General features: G+C 41.4%; 1 protein-coding gene across 1 annotated transcript in view; it reads left to right on the top strand.

Annotated features, from left to right (window-relative positions):
• The first annotated feature begins 549 nt into the window (after positions 1–549).
• PTEN (phosphatase and tensin homolog) overlaps positions 550–19884 on the top strand; it is a 69426-nt gene continuing 50091 nt past the window's right edge. The window contains exons 1-2 of the mRNA XM_075612900.1: positions 550–1047; positions 14958–15042. Coding sequence (XP_075469015.1) covers positions 969–1047; positions 14958–15042 — 164 coding nt within the window. The 5' untranslated portion in view covers positions 550–968. The remainder of the gene's footprint in view (positions 1048–14957; positions 15043–19884) is intronic.

Raw genomic sequence — 19884 nt, 5'->3', positions numbered from 1 at the left:
TGCAAAAATCACATATGCCTCCGCCGCCAGAATCCTTCCCTAACGTCACCCTCTTCGGGTCATTCACCCCCCCCACCCACCTCCCTTGCCCGTTTGGGTAAGGGAAGGGCACTGGCCCCAGCCGGGAAAAGCGGTTGCGGCTGCGCGGCTGATATGTGTGCGGCGGCTTGGACTACTTGGTGACGCTCGCTCGGCTGCTGGTGCCGTTGCGGCGGAGTGATCCCGGATGGGACTATTTGGTGACGCTCGCTCGGCTGATGGAGCCGTTGCGGCGGAGTGATCCCGGTTGGGCTGGTTAGGCGGCACTCGGCGGACGGATACGCCTCTTCTCTCTGGGAAGCCATGATGATGACGGGAGCCTGAGCGTGCCGCGGCGGAGACATGAGACCCACACCCGCACCAACACCTCCCCCCAGTGCAACGGGACCCCCGGCAGTGTAACGGGACTCAGCCCGCCCGCTAACCGCTCAAATCCCGCCGCCCCTGCGGAGGAACACAGAGGGCCCGTTCCCCTCCCTCACAGGACATCGCACCCCGGCCCGGCGTGAGGAGATACTGGGGAAGAACAAGACGCCTTTTTATTTTCTTACATTTCCCACTTCTTTTTTTACTGCTTTATAAACGGTGGCGGGGAGACCCGGGATCCCACCCCCCCACCGCCGCCTCCGGGGGGAAACAAACCGCCGCCGCCGGATTTACCGCGACTGTGTGAGTGCCGCCGCGCGGGGCAGCGCAGGCCTCACCCCCGGTGCCTCCGTCTCCCCGCCTCACCCCCTCCCGGCCGTACTCTGGCCTCCCCGGGCAGCCCCCGCAGCGGCAGCAGCAGGAGGAGGCGCAGGGTGAGGAGAGGGGATCTCAGCAACCGGTTAGAGGAGTCCGATCCCGGGGCCGGGGCGGCTGCTGGCCCCCCTCAGCAGCACCTCCCAGCCCCCCTGTCCTCCTTCTTCCCCACCCCCCGGCTCCCCGACATGACTGCCATCATCAAGGAGTTCGTCAGCAGAAACAAAAGGCGCTACCAGGAGGATGGCTTCGACTTGGACTTGACCTGTATCCCTTTTATATATATATCTCTCTCTCTTCAGAGTGTGAATTTCTCACCGATCCATCTTTATTCTGCTTTCCATTTCCTGGCCTGAAAACCAACCTGGAGAAAGGAAATAAAGCTGCCAGGCAGATCTTGGGAGGGGGGTAATCAGAGGCCTCGTAATCTTTCATGTGATTTGGGAAGATTTTTAATCAGAGAGAATAAGGGAAATGAGATATGTTGGTATAATTTTAGTGGGGAGGCAGTGCTGTTTTATATTTTTTGTAATGTATACTGTATTTTCCAGCTAAGCATTAGGAATATTTAATAATGAAGAGGAAGGGTTGTGCAGTATGTTGCTAGGTTTGGTGGGTTCGAGCTGTCTAATGTGCCATTTGGTTATTGCAATACTCTGCTTTTCAGAGGAGATTAGTTGAGAAGCAGTGCAGAAATTGGGAGTTTGACATGTACCTTTGTCACAGGATCCATCTTGGATTTGCCCATGGGTAGCCGCACATCCTTCTGATCTCCCTCCCAATGAGTGTTGTGCAAACTGGAAGAAGGGCTCAGAATGTGAGATTAAGCACATTGGTAACTGGTTGTAAACCAACAAGTCATGGATGGACTTTGCAGTGTCATTCATCTTCTTCAGTGCTGTAGACCTGAATGGGTTAAGATGAAATAAGGGCTGCTTTGCTTCTCATGGTTGTCTGCAATGCTGTCTTCAACCCCATCATTGGAAGGGCCTGCAATGTGCTGCAGAGCATTCATTGGATTGCTCTTCTGTCGTGATATCTTGGTGGTATTGAGTTGAACGAGCTACTGTACATCCATCTGGCTTTAGTGTGTCCTGTTTAATTTTGGTTCCCACAAGCCGAAATATGCAATGATTTCATTGATTAAAAAGCTTTTTGTGGATCCCTCAGACTGGCTTTGGAGAGGGTTGACAGAAGCCAATTTGCAGTATACATATTTTAAATTTATAACACTGTGCAATGATGTAATAAGGATGCATGGGCATAAAGTATAAAAAGTAAATGTTTGCAGAATGGTGTCTCAGAGAGCTTGCAATCAAAGTAAAGGGTTTATGAAAATCTGTTTATCCTTTTTGGTTTGAGTAATGACATCTATAGGTTTAAGGCATGCCCTGCTAGCACCAGTTGCGCCCTTTATGCCTTGGATCTAGATGAGCTATAACATTTGTGCATTGCCTTCTAGATCTGTGCTCTGTTTTGCAATATCAACAGGGCCTGGGTGAGCGGGGAAGCTGCTGGGTTGAGTCTGTGATTTTGTCTCCATGGGATGTTTGGTGCTTACCTTCCTCTGATTGGAGAACATGCCCTAACGTGTCTTGGTACTGTCGTGATAACAGTACTTCACAAAGTATTGCAACTATTAGGAGGCCCCTCCAGAGCCAAACAAATAGAAATCAATCTACCAAATGAAGATTGGTGTCAGGGGGCCTTTCTTGGCAAATGCAGGTCTTGGCACAGGCTACCATGAGATATAGTTAAGCTGCGCTTTGTGAGAGAAGCAGGAACTGGCCCATTAAATGCTTATCTGGTGACAAGTGGGCACCTTGTCTTTTCTAGTCCCTCACAATTGGTGGGAAAGCAGGCTCGTTTTGTCTTTGTGCAACCCCAAGCTTGTAGTCTGTCTGAACCTCTAATTTTCTGAAAACATTTGGTAATCAGCCCTGATCACTGCAATATTGCAGTTGCGTTCACGAGCCTTTTGAAAAATGTAGATGTGTGTATTTTCTATGCTCTTAAGTACTACTGTATGGTCCCAAACCCCCACCCCCCTCTCCTTCTCGTGGTTCTGGAGTTGTGAACAATAACTATGCATGAAGCAAACATTAAAACTGGCGCTTAGTGTGTACATTGCAACTTTGTTCAATAAGGGGTTTTAAAGGTATGTTGCCCATTAATGGGGGGATATGTGACTAGAAGACAGGATCTATTAGGATCAGAGCAGCATGAGTTGTGTGTTTAGGCCTGAAATCACAGGCACAGAACTGATTTAAAAGGAAAGTTAAGGTTGCAAGTAGACGGATTGCATCAGACTCCTTGCAGTAATTTCTTTTTGTTCCCTTGATAGAAAGAAGAGCTGGTTGACTGAAAGCATAGGTTGCTGTGGATGGTATCCAAACAGTTTCTTGGCTTCCAGCATGTATTATTTTTTGCTGATTATATTTGAAATCATTTATCTAGAGGAAAGCAGCAAATGGTTGTCGAATAATCCTTTGCTTGCATCTTATGACCCACACATATTGGTAACCATATCTGATATGGGCTTTACAGCATGTTTGATTCATTCAATGCACATTGTTTTAGCATTAATGTGCAATAATCGATATGCATCCACATTTATATGTAGTTTACAGGCAATCGTTTTAGATTTGAACACAGTGAAAGGTTAGATTCAGTTTACCAATTTTTAAAAAATATATATTTCTCGTGTGTGTGTGTGTGTGTGTGTGTGTGTGTGTGTGTGTGTGTGTTTTTAGTGAAAAGGGCGACAAAAAAACCTCTACTGTTAGCATATAGCCAATAAAGAATATAATTTGTGAGCACATTCACATGTCTTAGACAGGTCTGCAACCCTGACTTCCATCATTATCACCTATCATAGATTAATTTCACTGCTGCAAGGGATTCTGGGAAATAGCATGCAAATGAGCACACAGTGTCACCTTTTGTCTGAAATCCATTTTCATGGAACCCATATAAGCTAATGCTCTGTTTGACTGGCTTTGCATCTAATCCCATGCTGTGCTTAAAAGCTGTGTGAACGGCAGAGCATTTGCTTATATGGGTTCCATGTAAATGGATTTCAGGCAAAAGGTGACACATGGTGTGCTCATTTGCGTGTCATTTCCCTGAATCCCTTGCTGCAGTGGAAGTACTGTATGCTTGGTGATACTGGTTGAAAGGCAGGGTTGCAGACCTGTCTGAGACATGTGAATGTACTCACACGTGATATTCTCATCCCAGGCTATGTTTATTTATTTATAAAATGTTTTACCAGGAAGTAATACATTGAGAGTTACCTCTCGTTTTTAAGTATGTCCTGGACATAGTTAATATGACAAATAATACATGGTTACAAATAAAGTTGCATAAATGTTTAAAAGCTGTGTTTTAAAACCGTGAGCATTGGCTTAAGGGTTCCATGTAATAATGGGTTTGAGACAAAAGGTGTCGCTGTCATTCCCCAGAATCCCTTGCTGCAGTGGATTTTGTTTTTTTAACTGGTTTGACCATACACACTTTAAGATTCATTTCTAACTTATTTGTAGTCACTCATTTTTACTCTGGTATGGTCTACGAACAACAAAAAACAGGCATGTCTAGTAAATGTTGCAGTGCTATTGGGCTTGGTGTTCAGACTTGAATAGCTATTTAACATAGTGTAATGAATCAAATGTGTTAAACATGGCAGAGGTTAAATCGATACGTGCGTTAACTCTTGAAATTCCAATGATCTACGTTTTACTTTCTGCTTTTACCTGCTGGATACTATGTCACAATGTCATTTCTCCACCCTGCCCGAATTTTAATCTTGGCCAGGTTATCTAAAAGTGCACTTTGACAAATTTCAATTAAACGTTTAGCAGTCTTATTTGAAACATTGTGAGAGACAGTTTGCCAAGGGCATATGAGCTGACTTAGAGATCAAATCCAAGACAAAACACACTAGCAGTAATGTAGAGAGATTTTATGATTTAAAGTGATGTCTCGGCCTCCCTGTCTGATTGCTATTTAATAAGGGATTTTTGAAACCAGTACTTTTCGGGCCTTTGCTGGTTGTTTTACCAAAGAGCAGAATCTTGCAGCCAGATTGAAACAATTTGTCTTATTCTTCTGATTTTAAATATCTACATTGCAATCTCTATTTTAAAAACAGCCATTCGTGCATTTAAAAAATAACTGTCTCATTGGGACTCCGCATTAAACAAATACAGTATAGTGTGCAGCGCATAGGAATTTTTACAGAGACAGTCCCTGCCGAGATGAGCTTACAATCTGTTTTTGGGGCCTGTTGGCGATTGGAAATGTACATTTCATCACCCCTTAAGTCATATCGTGTTCCATCATTTTGGCCCTATTTTAAATGTAGCTGTGAAGTTGCAAATCTGAACTGTAAAATGAAAAGTAAAACCGAAAAAGGGTTTCGTGTTTTCTGAATGATTTTTTTTATGCTGACACTAGAGATCTGATTTTCAGTGTATTCTAGAGTTTAAAATATATATATATATTGTTTAAGAGGGGCCAACGTTTCCTTCATCAAAGTAATGGGGGTGACGTGTTTAAATGAGAATTGAAGAGAATAATTGGCTATGGCAGGAAGGTTTCTTGAGACCAATTTATTTTCTTCTGTCAGAGGGCAAGAAGTGGGAGGGGAGGGGAGCAGGGAAGGAGCTGCGGGAGAAAATTGTGTGAGTTGATTTATTCATTGATTAATTAATACATTAATTGATTTATTATTTAGCTCATAGGGGTCTGTCATGATATCTGCTGCGATTTCCCCGCCCCTCCCCCCCTTTCCGATTTCCGCCTGTGTCGTGGGTTTTGTATCTCCGGGCTCCTGCACACCTTTTGGGGAGAGGGGGGGGGGGGGGCGGACGAACGGACGGACCGCTTTTTTCCTAAATAGAACTACGAAGGAGTCTGTTACTCTACATACAATATATTTTGTAATAAAGACGTATCACTCAATTTAAGGATGCAGTACAGTTCTAGTGATTGTATTGTGTGATTGGTATATTTCATGATATTCTACGGACAGTGTCCCACACATTGGTTGTCAGGTCATCCCGTTTTAATTTGACTCTATGGAAAGTCTTCTCCTGTGGCATGTCTTTAGTGAATCGGTTCATTTACACTTGAAGAATGAACCTAACCAGTTTGTAAGCCAGGGCTACCTCGTTATATAGTATTGTGACTTGTGATATTTAGGCTGGGCTAATTAATGTATTGGAAATTGGGGAAAAATAAGTGTTGTATTTCTGTAGTCGGCACTGGCAAATCTTTTTAAAATACCAGGCTATGTTTTCCACACTCGGCATTGTCTGAAAAAGGTGTTAGTTGGACATGTACAAACCATTGTAGAAATAGTAGAATTGCCTCTTCAAATTAATGGTAGACAAACTCAAATGCATTGATTTTTATCAGAAAACAAAATCCTTTAATGTGATTTCTATCCTTGTTCTGCTAAAGGGCATGGTTTACTACACTTCATCCTTCTTCTGCCTGGATTAAGTATACGATCATCTCTGACTGTTCTCTATCTACAGTGGTTGCCAGTTTTTCAGCATCATTTTGTAGCCCGGGTTCTTTCATATGTTGGCATTCAGGCTGAGTGCTGTACCCCTGAGCAAATCCATGAAAAAATCTTTTTTTGTGTATGCATTTTAATATATGGGTTTATTGTGCATTTTGTAAGCGGTTATACAGATTTACTGTAACTTTGCAGAGCTGAGTGTTTTTAGTAGCTGATGAAATGGTAGCTGGTATTGCAGAAGGCTTTGCTTTTATTGCAAAGACATTTACTTTTCTCAAGCTGTCCTATTTTTTATTTTTTTTTTGCCTCCCTTCATTGTACTGAAAATGAAACTGATGAATGCGCCTCACCTATTTGTTACATACCCTGAATTCATTGTATTTCAGCCTAACATTGTCTTTAAGCGTGACCAGACACATTTATTTCCCCAAGGGTTGTATAGATGAGACATAGCACAGTACTTGTAGTCAAAAAGGTCCACACTGTCAGTGAGGAAGAGCAACTCAAAATCTATGGCTGCGTCCATAGAGGGGCAGACCGCACGCACGCTGATTGCAGTGATCGCGTCTATACAGCGTGTGGGAGGGAGGGAGCGATAGGGTAGTAACATGAGCGGTTCGCTCTAATTATTCATTATTAGGATTTCAAGTCTCAATGTGATTTCAGTTCACTTGCATTTCAGTTAAGTTTCTCAATATTAGAATTGATTTTCGAGGTTGATAACTACTAGCAGACGCAAGCGTCTGTTAATACAGATCTGTACAAAAACGTCTGCTCACAACCAATATGGGGAATAACTTACATTTTGATTATTTACATTTTATTTAGTTTGGTTTTAATTGTTAACAAATTTGTTAAAATTGTGTTTTAAAAATGTATATTAATATTTATAAGCTCCCCATTCATGGTTTTTAATTTTAAGGATTCTGCATTGTTCCTCCTTCGATTTTTATTTTTTATTTATTTTCTAAGTAGTTTTTTTTTTGCTCATCATGCTGGCCATTCCAAATGCTGTCGCATGCCACTTTTTGGCCAGTTGACCACCCCTGATTTAGAGTCAGACTGACTGCAATCTGCTTTCTAGGTTTGCACGCTCTATCATCTGAAGATACATTGGTGTTCCAATAATTTTTGTTTGGCAGATGACTGACCTGTAAATTAGCATAAGTTCGGGGTATCTAGCAAGTCTGAGATGCTTGATTATGCTGAGATCCGCTGCAGTGTTCCCACCTATTCATCTCGAATGCATTCATTGGGAGAGCTAACTTCATTGGGTGGTACCAAGAATTGGGTTTGTGGAGAGAAGAACCCAAGGAGGTTATGCATTAAACTGTGATCGTGTGAACCGCATTGGACAACTCCCATTACAAAGGGAAGTTTCTGTGTGCTAGTGCCCAGATCGCCACTAATGCAGTTTAATGAATAACCCCCAAGTAATGTGTGCTTCTTTTGCAAGAACACTCTATTTCAGGGAGATCTGCTTTCCGTTTGAACCACTGAACTCTTGCTATCTAAATCCACTATGCTGCAAAAAAGGACCAGTTGGTTGAAGCACTCACTGCTTTTGTATTAGAGATATTTGACAATGTTTTCATGGAGATGGAATGGTTGGTTTTGCATTAAGCCGTTTCTGTGAACCTTTAAAAGATGCTTCTAAGGTGGCCGTTTTTATTAGCCGGTGAAAGCTGTTGGCGATTTAAGTCAATTCACTTGAATGACTTTTAATGATTGTGAACACCGATCACCAGGAAGAAACAGAAACCCATGTGGTACTTTGTAGGACCCTGCAGCATTGGAAGATAATACGATTTGTCACATGATACATATGCCTTGCTTTCAGTTGCTTGAATTGAAGGTCTTGTGTTTAAATATCTGCTGTTCATGCTTTTGCTGTTACATTGCCAGTTCACTGACGTCCTTTTGTTATCCTCTTGTTTTTGACTACTAAAGGGAGACTTTCTGATCTCTTATTTCAAGACTAAGGGAGCAGGGACTGTAATTTGCAGGGCATATTATAAAATGATAACCTGTATTGGAAGGGAGTTTTCTGGTTATGGGGACCAGAAGGCAGCCTTGTGTGTCCGACAACTTAATGTGGTCATTTAAGTGTAAGTGCATCTGTAAAGCTTGTCATGCTAGGAAAGGTCTGATTTAACTTTTTTTTTTTTGTCTAAATTTATGTTCTTTACCTTTGCCACTTCAATAAATGCTTATTAGTTGGATTTAATCTTAAGGTAATGAGTGGCTGACACAACCAGATGTTGGGAAACAGTGTGTCACTAGCGCTTGTAACACAGCCAATTCTGCTCTGTCACAGCATCACAGAATCTTTCCCCATCTGTCAGGATGTGTGTGCAAGCACTTGCAATAGTGCGATGACCCTTCACTCGAGGTCATGGATTCAGTTCCTTGCTCAGACAGGACACAGCACAAACTTGGGCAGATAATGTATGTATTTGTCATGTAATTTAATGTGATACAAAAACAGGTGGAGGGCAGGAGATGGGTTGGGTGCGAGATGCACAACGGTTTTGGTCTAGCCACTTATTAGGTGTGTGTACAGTATGTAAAGTGTTTGTGATGTATATGAGAGCAAGTGCGTCCGGGGCAAGGATTCATTATTAGAATTGATGCATAACTTTTGTCTGCAAATTGCATCATTACCAGAGGTGCTGGGGGTGCTGGCACCTCTGGCCCTTTAAAGTTTACTGTACTTTTAGCCTTCCAAGTACTGTATTGTTAACGTGGAATGCTTTAAATTGCCTAAGCCTTGCAATAGTTGCTTAGTGATGGGACATTTTTGTTTAACTTTGCATGCCATAACTCATCCACACCAGTTTCTTCTTTGTTCAAAAACAAATATGGTGACAAACATGAATGCGGTGTTAAGGAAAGCTACAGGGGACTTGTAAATTGCTGTGGGCCATTAACATCTTCTATTTTTTCTTTAGTGATGACAGATGAAAAGCAAAGCGCGTTTATTACATAAGTCGAATTTAACTTGAGTGCACATCTAAATGTGTAGTGGGTATATACGCGCTGTTTGAATTATGGTCAGTTTCTACATCTGTGAGTGCAATAAAGCACTGGCTTCACATACTTTGTGACTAATCTCTCTTCCTCACCCACGTGATCTCCGATTCGCAAGCATTCTCTACTGTTCACTGTGGGGGAGTGAAATAGGCATTCTTCGAAGAACATTTCTAGATGGGTTTCAAGCCAAAAAGCATTATTTCCTGCCCCAGAATTTGAAGTTTAGAATATAACAACACTGTTTTCAAGTACAGTCACTTCAGAAATGAGCTTGGCAAACACCATGAATATATCCCCTATGCTGAAAATACCAAAGGCGTTTTCCTTGGCCTAGCTGTGGCTGCGGGAGCACAAAGTGTTCACTGTCTGGAAGGGGAGATACTGCAGAAAGTCTGCACCATGGCTGAGAACAGACACTGCTTTATATCCCTTAGTGTGGATATTTTTAACCCCTTTGCGGCTGGAAGGTTGTTGACATTTTTCCAAGTATATTTGTATTTACTTTTTTAGTGTGTGTGTGTGTGTTTCTTTTATTTGGAGGGATGGGATCTCTATAGTGTCTTTGCTTTTGCTACATGCTTTTATCAGAATGCATTACTGATAGAAGGCAATGGTAAGGGTTATTCATTAGTTTTGATAGGACCCTGATCGGCATTATCACATGACGTGTTAGTGAGGTTATTTCGTTGCATGCAGGCTTTTGGTATGGGCATGCAAAGCATTCAAAATGCTATATTAAGAACCTACCTCCTACTCTAGTTGTGCTTCCTTCTTGCACTTTCTTAGCCCCTCACCGTACGCCACTTCAACAGAGATCATGGATGTCCTACTTTGACTCATTGGTAGTTTCTCAGCTGTTTTATTATGATTGTTTGTTTTATAACGTGCCAACATATATTCTGCAGCTTAGTACGATGGTTTGTGGAGACTATAATAAAATCCCAACTTGAACATACATTGGTACAATGGGAAAAGGGGGTCGTGGTGCAGCAGGAGAAAGGGATTGGGATGTCTCGATTTTATTAAGTGCAATTCCCCCAGTACCAAAGTAAGCAACTGACATTGACATGTTAAAATGTTCCGTTTTACTGTCTGGCTTATTTTAACAACAAAAAAGGTAGCTCGTTTTCAATATTTGATTTGTACAAGTATTTCTTCACATTGCTCAATAATAGATTGGCACTTGTTAGGAAATGGTTGACAACCAGGCAGTGGGATTACCCTTTCTAGTCCCCTTGGGATAGGTTAGCTCCATCCATAGAATGGGTAAACAAATGCAAATGATGGAGGAGGCTATTGGTAGCGATAAAAATCCTTTTAATGAATGAAGGGATCAAACATCACCCCTGGATCACCCAGAAAACGCTCACCTACGCGGCGCCCTTTATCAAGGTTACACCTTGATAAAGGGCGCACGGCCCGAAACGCGTAGGTGAGCGTTTTCTGGGTGATCCATTAAAAGGATTTTTTTTGGTACCAATAGCCTCCTCAATCATTTGCAGGCAGTGCACTGCCTTTGTTTACCCATTCTACTTTTCCTGTTTGGTGGATTGCACGCTGTTCAAGATACCTGATGGGACTGTTCCTCTGATGGAATTGGAATCAAAAGTGAGTGTTCTTTCACATACTATACTAAGTCATTATGGTTGGGACAATCTTTGTACTGTTAATTGTGCTGGCTAGCACTAGGTACTAGTCCCTTGCCCTATTGGGGTATGTTATCATTGCTCACCATCATATTGGAGTGTTCCCTACGGAAGAATCATTATTTATTATTGGGACTCATATATTCTGATGCACCGGTTACCCACATTTTGTAGCTCCATCCATAACCAGTTTAACATCCCTGTATTAATCGGTTTGCTGCTGAAAGGCTAGATTTCCCGACAAGTGAAGGAATTATACTAGAAAACAATTGCTAAAGCAATGTAGTGAAAGGAACATGGCACATTATTCCATTTTAGTTCAACACCAATACATTTCTAATTTGGACTACACCTTTAACAAGATCTTGGTTTTCCCAGTAACGCCAAACTCCTCACTCTTACATTGATATGGGAGTGAGTATTAGGAAGGTTGGGTTGTAAATATGGGGAATGTGTGAATTTTAAGGTTACACATAATCGTTTACGTTTAATTTATGAACATTGCTTTTTCTTTGGTCTGTCTTTATAGTTTAAGTAGTTTTTCAGTGTCCTATTAGCTTAATACAGGCCTGCACAACTCCAGTCCTCAACCTGGCCTGTTTGTGGCCCTCTTCAGGATAAGCCTACTTCAGCACAGCTGGCTCAATTAGTGGCTCAGTATAACTGACCTACTAATTGAGCCAGCTAAGAGTTTCATTCCGTCTCCTGCTCCCATTGATTAAAGCCTGCGTTTTCGGCTAATTATTGGTCTAATTGGCAAAAGATTTCAAGCTTTAAAAGATAGCGCTTGAGAGACAATGGAACTATGCCCATAAAAATCTATTGAAGACATTCTTTATTGTACATGTGTACATCAAATTTTGATACAAAATTTGTAATGGAGACAGTACTCCACTACAAGTCAAACTTAAAAAAAAGGCTAATATAGAAGATGATGCTTCCGAGGGGCTCACTTAACTATTGCGGAGTCTAGTTATCGGCATTAACCAGACAAATCGTTTCCCCAGCTAAGAATGGCTATGTATACGGGTACATCAAATACTTAATACCTAGATAAGGCTACATTTTTTTAATGGGAATTGAATAATTACTTTAAAAAAAAAAAGTGGACCCATTTTTAGGAATATACCTATTTATAATGTTGGCAGGGGGCTTAAAGGGGCAGTCCCTCTTAGACATGCCACTGTCCCGAGTTCGCCTTTGTCCTAAAAGGTTAGATGTAGTTAACACTTAAAAAAAATAAATCTATCTGTCTTTTGGTGAGGACTGTTTGTTTGCTAATGTTCAATGCGAGAATCACTTGTTCTGTTTGTCGCGCTGGGTGTGAGCACTTTAATTTTATTGTTGCAATATGTTTTTGAGCCGCACGCAGCGCAACACCGCCGGCCGCTTTAGGTATAATCACGGACTAAGGCTGAGTTTATAGTGGCGTAGTGCTTGCTCATGCTCGCTGAGGCTCGCTTAGCATACATTCAGAGACCCATTATATGTTATTGTGCCATTCTGAGTGAAAGCTCACGCTTGCTGAAGCTCGCTCAGCTTCAAGCTACAGGCAAATCTGTGTTTCTGTGCTTGCTGGAGAGGAGCTGCGGTCATGTGACCCACTGACGTCCAATCAGAGCGCAGCACAGAAATTATTTTACACCCGAGAGCGGCCATTGTTTCCTCCGCTCCACGGTCGCACTAATTAAAAAAAAGGCTGCCGTACACCCGAGGGGGAGGTGCCCCCTTTCTGCCCCGGTTCCCGTGGCTGCCTGCCTGCCCGGGGTGGGTGATGGAGGGAGGGGGGGTAAACAGTGTTTCCCCCCTCTGCCCCGGTTCCCGTGGCTGCCCAAAAATGGGTGGAAATTCTTTGTATAGCTTTGAACATTTTAAATAGATTTTCCCTTTTTTACTTTTATTTCAAGGAAGAGCTTAATTCGGTGGCAGGAAATAATTCAGAACCATAGAGCAATAATTGTGTGAAATGTGTTTCAAAAGGAAGTTGTGGTTGCACGTAGGGAATGTACAGAGGGACTGAATGTTGGAAAAATGCACATATAGAAATCTGTGAATTGTCTATGAAATACATCATGCTCTTTGGGCAAATACTTATAGTACTTGTAGCAATTACTTGACAAATCTTATAGTTTCAGGCTTGCTGTAAAATTGGGTGAAACGTAATGGGATTTGGGGTGTTTTAATGTTAATTTGTTTTCTAGGATCATGAGCTCTCCTTTTTCATGTTCATACAAGTGAAATGGACCCATAGTTTTCTTTTGGGATCTGGTGTCCAAATATTTGTCGACTGATGTAGTGGGTGTTTATTTTTAAAATTGTATTTATTTTTGTTTTTTTAGGGCATGGAATCAATGTTTGATTTGCTTGAAAACCTGTAATATTTTATCTCTGATTTTCTTTTCCCCTCAGTGTTTTGTTTTTATTTATGAAGTTTTACTTCATAGCGATACATGACTTTATAATGCCATGCAGGCCATTTCAGCAGCATAGGAATTGAGATTAACAGTTTCTTCAATAACTTGAAGCCCTTGATAGTCATGCCACAGTGCTTTCAGTCTTGGGCGATTTGTGTGTGCGATCCCTAGAGATCCAATATACCAGCACAGCACGAGAGATAATCACATAAAAGTGGTTTATTGGGTCCGAAATGCGCACACATGCCTGATGTTTCGGTCCCCAGGGGGACCTTCTTCATGGGTATATCTATCATTCAGTTAGTACTGCTTCGTTATGTTAAAGTGCCAAGAAAATGCGTGAACCCATATAATTAGAACATTATACCTCTTCAACAGTTCAGAAGTGTCTGGTTAATTAAAGTAGCCTCCATTGTAGCATGTTTAGGTACAGGAAGGCCCCGCTTTTCAGTTATACGGCGATACCGAGAAGGGGGCCGCCATTGTCGCACATGCGCAGAACGGGCCGGCTCTGGGTCACACATGTGCAGAATGAGGGGCTGTGCCGGAGTTGCGCATGCGTGGAACGGCGCATTGCCGGTCTGCGCATGCTCACATGACGATAATCGCCGGATCCGTTTTCTAGCGATTTTCGGTTTGCGGCGGGACCTTAGAACGGAACCCGCCGCATGACTGGGGCCCGGCTGTATTGCTGTATAGGATTAAAGCGAGTTTGTTTTGGTGAGAGAAAATTAATTGAGCCGAACGAAGCGCCTTTCTTTTGGTGAAGACCATTTTCAACACAGCATCATGGTCTGCAGGTTTCAGTGCCTGCCCCACATTTGGGGGTTGGCTATTTGAAGGGGGTTATCACACCATATGGGTCAGAAAAGGTAATTTAATGGATCCAAAGGGGTTTTCTCTTTTGAGAAGAACCTATTTTGGACGATACTCTTGCTGTACGTTTCATCCGGTTTTCCAAAGGATTCGGTTCTGAAAATATTTGAGTAGGAGGGCCAGAAAAATACTGTATTGTACTTCTAATTTAAAGAAACAACTTGTAATTCAATAAATAAGAGTAAATAATTATCTGTACTATATAGAACATTCTTTTGAGGATTTGCTGGATGTCAGTAGAAGTAGCTTGAGTGACAATTGCTTGTTCTGTACAAGCAGGATTGCTTCCTTAGAAATGCATTTTCTCCCATGTTTCTCTGACAAGGGTGTGTTTAAATCTGCACAGAATACAAACACTTACAATCTCTAAATGGTGTGGGGAAAGAAAGAAAAATCTCTCACACAAACACTCTTTTTTTGTTAGGTTGAGATGTAGATGTGGAATTAAGCAGTGCATGATTTGGTTTTAACTCTTCTGGTGCCAAAGAGCGTACAATGTATTGTTGCTCTCTCCAGCACCTCGTAAGTGAGTATTTGTTATAAGGTTTTAGATTATTTATTTCTTATGCCTGATTTGTAAGTGTTTAATACAACTTCTTAAATTGTGACCTTTTTGGTATGCAAATCATTTCACTTCCACAAATGTCGAATACTTTTTTCCCTGACTTAACGTCTCAGATATTTATCCAAACATTATTGCCATGGGCTTTCCTGCAGAAAGGCTTGAAGGTGTATACAGAAACAATATTGATGATGTAGTAAGGTAAGTGTCCTTCCTTTCTTCCTTTTGGTCTTCTGCTATATTTGCGATGAAACACGCCCATCAATTATACTCCATCGTTAACATAGTCTTCATGTGCAATTTTGCAGTGTCTAAAATGACTGGTGTGGTCAGTATTCATACCCGTACCTCCTTTCTCTGTACATTCCCCCTCACACCCCTGATCTAATTGGTAGAATTGCAGACGAAAATGGCGGTGGTTGGCACGTCTTTAAAATAATGAATGTTGTAAATCAGGTGCTGCCACAGGGTAGGCAAAATCCAGACTGACCCCCAAGTAGTCGCCGTATTTGTGCAGAAGCTGCCAGACTCGGAGGGACTAGAGTGAAGTCAAAAGGACAATAAGTGATTTTATTGCAGAGTAATGTAAAGCAAAGCACAACAATTAGGGAGACTTGCCTTAGTTAACAATAGTAATAAAAATGTGGAAATAGACAAAGCCACAAAAGTATGATGCACATGGTCATGCTCACACTTATTTTAATGTAATAATTCACGCGTGAGAGGGATAAGGAATTGTGCAAAGGTAGAAGAGCTAAAAAGTTTCTTGAATGCAGTTCCACTTATCAGGTACAAGCAATGTTTGTCAAATAATATACACGTGAAAATCTGGTGGTGGTCTATTTTGACAACTGATGGAAAACCTTTTTGGCAGGATGTGTTGATGATGGGCACCACAGTAATTTTCTAACAGCTGCTTTACAATTCCGACAACTTTCATCAATAAAATGCTGGAGTTGCTGTAACATTCTTTCGTCACAATTGTGTCTCCTATCAACTACCTAGAGTCAAACACAAGTAGTATATACTGTTTTTGTTGTGCTATTGCGCCTTTATTTGCAAATCACTGGAGAGATCTGGCACACATCCTACTTGTACAAACAAAGTCAATTGCCGGTGCTCACTAGATCAGGGAATGTCCTGCAGGTCCCATGTAATAATACGATGAAGAAGAAGATCCTGGCACTCGGGCTTTGCAAAAAGGAGATTTATTCACAGCCAAAAATCCAACATTTCAACTGCACATGCAGTCTTTTTCAAGGTGAGAGCAAACGTTGGATTTTTGGCTGTGAAAAAATCTCCTTTTTGCAAAGCCCGAGTGCCAGGATCTTCTCTTTCATCGCCTTAATTTGCCAAACCATTAAACGCGTTGCATTGTGACGCCTTGCTTGGACCAGGCGTTTCGTTACATGTAGACACCTTATTGTAACTCCCATAGAAGTAGCTGAGTGCACCTTTTTTTTAAAGACCTAATATGTTTTATTCAATGCCTTTGCCATACATTGGCTATTATTTGGGGAGCATGTATATTTATTTATCTGCTGGGTTACTTTTGCATCCTCTTGTATGGTTTGTTTCAATTTGCAAAAAAAAAAATTAAAAAAATTAATTTGTCAAGTTTAATTTTAGATTAGAACATGGTGTACCTGAAAAAAATATTGATATTGACTATTTTGCTATTTTTTTTCCTAGTCTACAAATTGTTGGTTTGCTCACAAGTTCAATTCTTGTGCAGTCTTGAACGGTCTATTTCATAGTCCTTTTCGTCCTGTTAATGTACAATCCCAACTGAAAGGATTATCTGCCCAGTAAAATAGCTGGGGTCCCACAGGGGTTTGCGATTTCCTCAGTGGGGATTTGCCAACATCTGCATCGTCACTAGGGTCCATAATGCTTAAATTGGTACTGGCTGATTAGATACAACATGCACTGGTATCAGTGTCACAAGCAGAACTGGAGCACTTGGTGGAGAATTAATGACTGATTCTGATTAGATAGTGTCTTTTATATAAAGCACTGTATTGCTCTGTTTCTCTTGGAATGAGCTCTATGGTAGAATCCCTGCTGCTCATTTCTAGTGTTGTGGCAGGCAGTGCACGCAGGAGAGAATGAAAATGATCACCCAGTTGTAGTTGGATAAATCAACTTGGTATTTGCCCAAGATAAAATGGGTTATTGGGACAGGAAGTCCAGCACCTTAACAAGTATAATAACTTATTGCTGTGATATCTTTTATTGCAGAAGACTTACTGATAGTGTTGTGTATAAGCTTCCTCCTTAATGGCAAGTATTATGTATTCAGTCTAAGGGAAACACAAATGCTGTAGGGGACTTGTATGAGGGGATATGAAAACGTTCAGTATTCCTAAACATTCAATGTAGTTAATGCTATGGTGAGGTTGGAACATTTGTTAAAATGTATTATTTATTTTTAAACAGACTGAATAAATGTCTCTTGTGCATTGTGCATAAACTGATTCTCTGTAGAGCCCAGCTAAATTCTCGTTAACCCCTTTGCATGTTTTCAAAGCTGCTTTTGAGGATGCATTCAGGGCAGTCATCATGGTTTTCCCATATAAAAGGACTGTCCACAGGTTGCCAGTAATGGGTCGGATAGATCGCATCTGTGACTGTCCATCTTGGTTTGAAGGGCTTGTTTTGGGCTCCTGTGCTGTGGACATTTCTCACACCAAATGAGGGGTAACAGTTGCTGGATTGAATGTTGACGATTGTTGCACTTCTGGAGGTGTAAATGCTGTGGGTATAGTGGCATTTCTTCATACACTCTCAAGACTTGCATTTCTTCTTTTGGTAAGCTATAGTTCCCGTTCTTGGTGCCTGGTTTATTGCATCGAATTCATTTCCTGGAGTTTGAATAAAAAAAGCAACTGTGCAGTCTTTAAAGTATGATTACGTAGGATTGTAATGCTTGTTCAGCTACAGATATCGGAGCACTAAATATCTTGTTTCTTGAAAAGTTTCTCCTTGAGATCCTGTGCTCATTCACATTTAGCTTGGCTGTTCAATGGCTGCAGCAGTGCCTCTTAACAATAGCCTGTGGGAACTCCAAACCACAGTTAAGAAACAAGTTAATACACCTGTTTTATAAATGAGTGGGAAAATATGGAAATCCCAAAGCATAATCTTACTGTGGCTCCTTGATAGTTGTGAACCCTTATCTAGAAAGAAAAGCCTGTTAATCCCACTAAATTAAACACTGCACCAATACCACTGGTTCTTCAGTGTACTCTTGGCATACATTTACTTGTATACTTGCTGGTTTTTTTTTTACATATAAGTATAGCTAAAGGTCTGTAAATGAACTAGATGTGACCCAGATTGCATTGTCTAAACAACTTCCTTCATATTCAAACAGGAAGTGTAACAGCACAAAGGCACCAAAATGCCATCCATGTTGAACAGCGTCACAAGGCTGGTGGTTCCTGCAGGCTTTGTTCTTTGTATAATAAAGTAGGTAGCAGTGTTGGTCTAGCTCAGTGGTGCTCTAATTCGGTCCTGCCGGGCCACCAACAGGCCAGGTTTTAAGGATATATGCTTTAGCACTGATGGCTCAATCAAAACTACATCCACCTGTGCTGAAGCAGGGATATTCTTCAAACCTGGCCTGTTGGTATCCCTTGTGGACTGAGTTTGAGCACCCACTGGTCTAGTTACTAATGCAGACTTGAGATCACTTTTGAAAGAGCAGTTTCATTAATGTTTTCCTAGTGTAAAAAAAATAAATGGTTATCTTAATCTATAGCTTCTGTTATTGCTATGCTAACCTGGGGAAACGTTCATTTTAACCTCGTGGACACCTAATCTGTCAAATGCTTATGTCCGGTATGAAGAATTTTTTAAAACTAAAAAACGAGTTGGAAAGGGCATGAAGAGATCCTTTTAAAGTAATGGAAAAAATCAATGTGGACTGCTGTTTTAATGAACACATATCATAAGTCAGGACTTGTAATGGCTTTGCTTACCTGTGAAAAGCATGGAATATACAATGTGTTGCTAAAAATAATAATAAATGTTCCCAGCACACAAAAGAAGGAAAATGGGGGAATGGTGAACCAAAATGTTTAATGAGCAAAACACAGTGAGTGAAAAAACTACAATACCAAAAGGGGGGGGGAGGGGTGGGATAAACAAACGTAAAAGTATAGGGGAAAAGGGGGCGGCAACGTTTTGGGGGTATGAACCCCTTCAGGCCGTTCCCAAAAGACACAGGGTATTTAATGGTACTTCCCTAGTCCCTATACACGTCTCCCAAAGAGAGAACCAAAAACAAATGGGCAATGAGACATGGATGTATCCTAGTAGGGAATAATGTAACCAGGTAGTATCCTAACAAGGGTTAATAAGGCATGAATTAATCCAAATAGGGGTTAATGGGTCATGAAAGCCTCCAAGCAGGGGTTAACAAAAATAAACCACATTACCTAGATTAATGTCCAAAGTGCTCAAGCACACACAGTCCAGCAAGATACACTTAGGAAAAAATGCTATACAGTAGTTGTTTGGCTGTACAGACCAACATAGAGAACCTGACCACACACAGTCCAGCAAAGTCTACAAAAGACAAAATGATATGCTTAGAGTATTGTGGCTATACAGACCAAACGTGCATAGCGCATGTATGCTAGAGAGATCATATGGAAATCACTTCCTCCTGTTCCCAAGGTGCACCTTGTAGACTTTGCTGGACTGTGGTCAGGGTCTCTATGTTGGTCTGTACAGCCATACAACTATAGCATTTTTTCCTAAGTGTATCTTGCTGGACTGTGTGTGCTTGAGCACTTTGGACATTACCTAGATGAATGTGGTTTATTTTTGTTAACCCCTGCTTGGAGGCTTTCATGTCCCATTAACCCCTATTTGGATTCATGCCTTATTAACCCTTGTTAGGATACTACCTGGTTACATTATTCCCTACTAGGATACATCCATGTCTCATTGCCCATTTGTTTTTGGTGCTTTCTTTGGGAGAGGTGTATAGGGACTAGGGAAGTACCATGAAATACCCTGTGACTTTTGGGAACG

Source organism: Ascaphus truei, chromosome 8 (assembly GCF_040206685.1).
Source record: "Ascaphus truei isolate aAscTru1 chromosome 8, aAscTru1.hap1, whole genome shotgun sequence".
In the NCBI taxonomy this organism is placed as follows: Eukaryota; Metazoa; Chordata; class Amphibia; order Anura; family Ascaphidae; genus Ascaphus; species Ascaphus truei.
The sequence above is the reverse complement of the archived record's forward strand: the minus strand, read 5'-3'. Positions and strand labels throughout refer to the sequence as shown.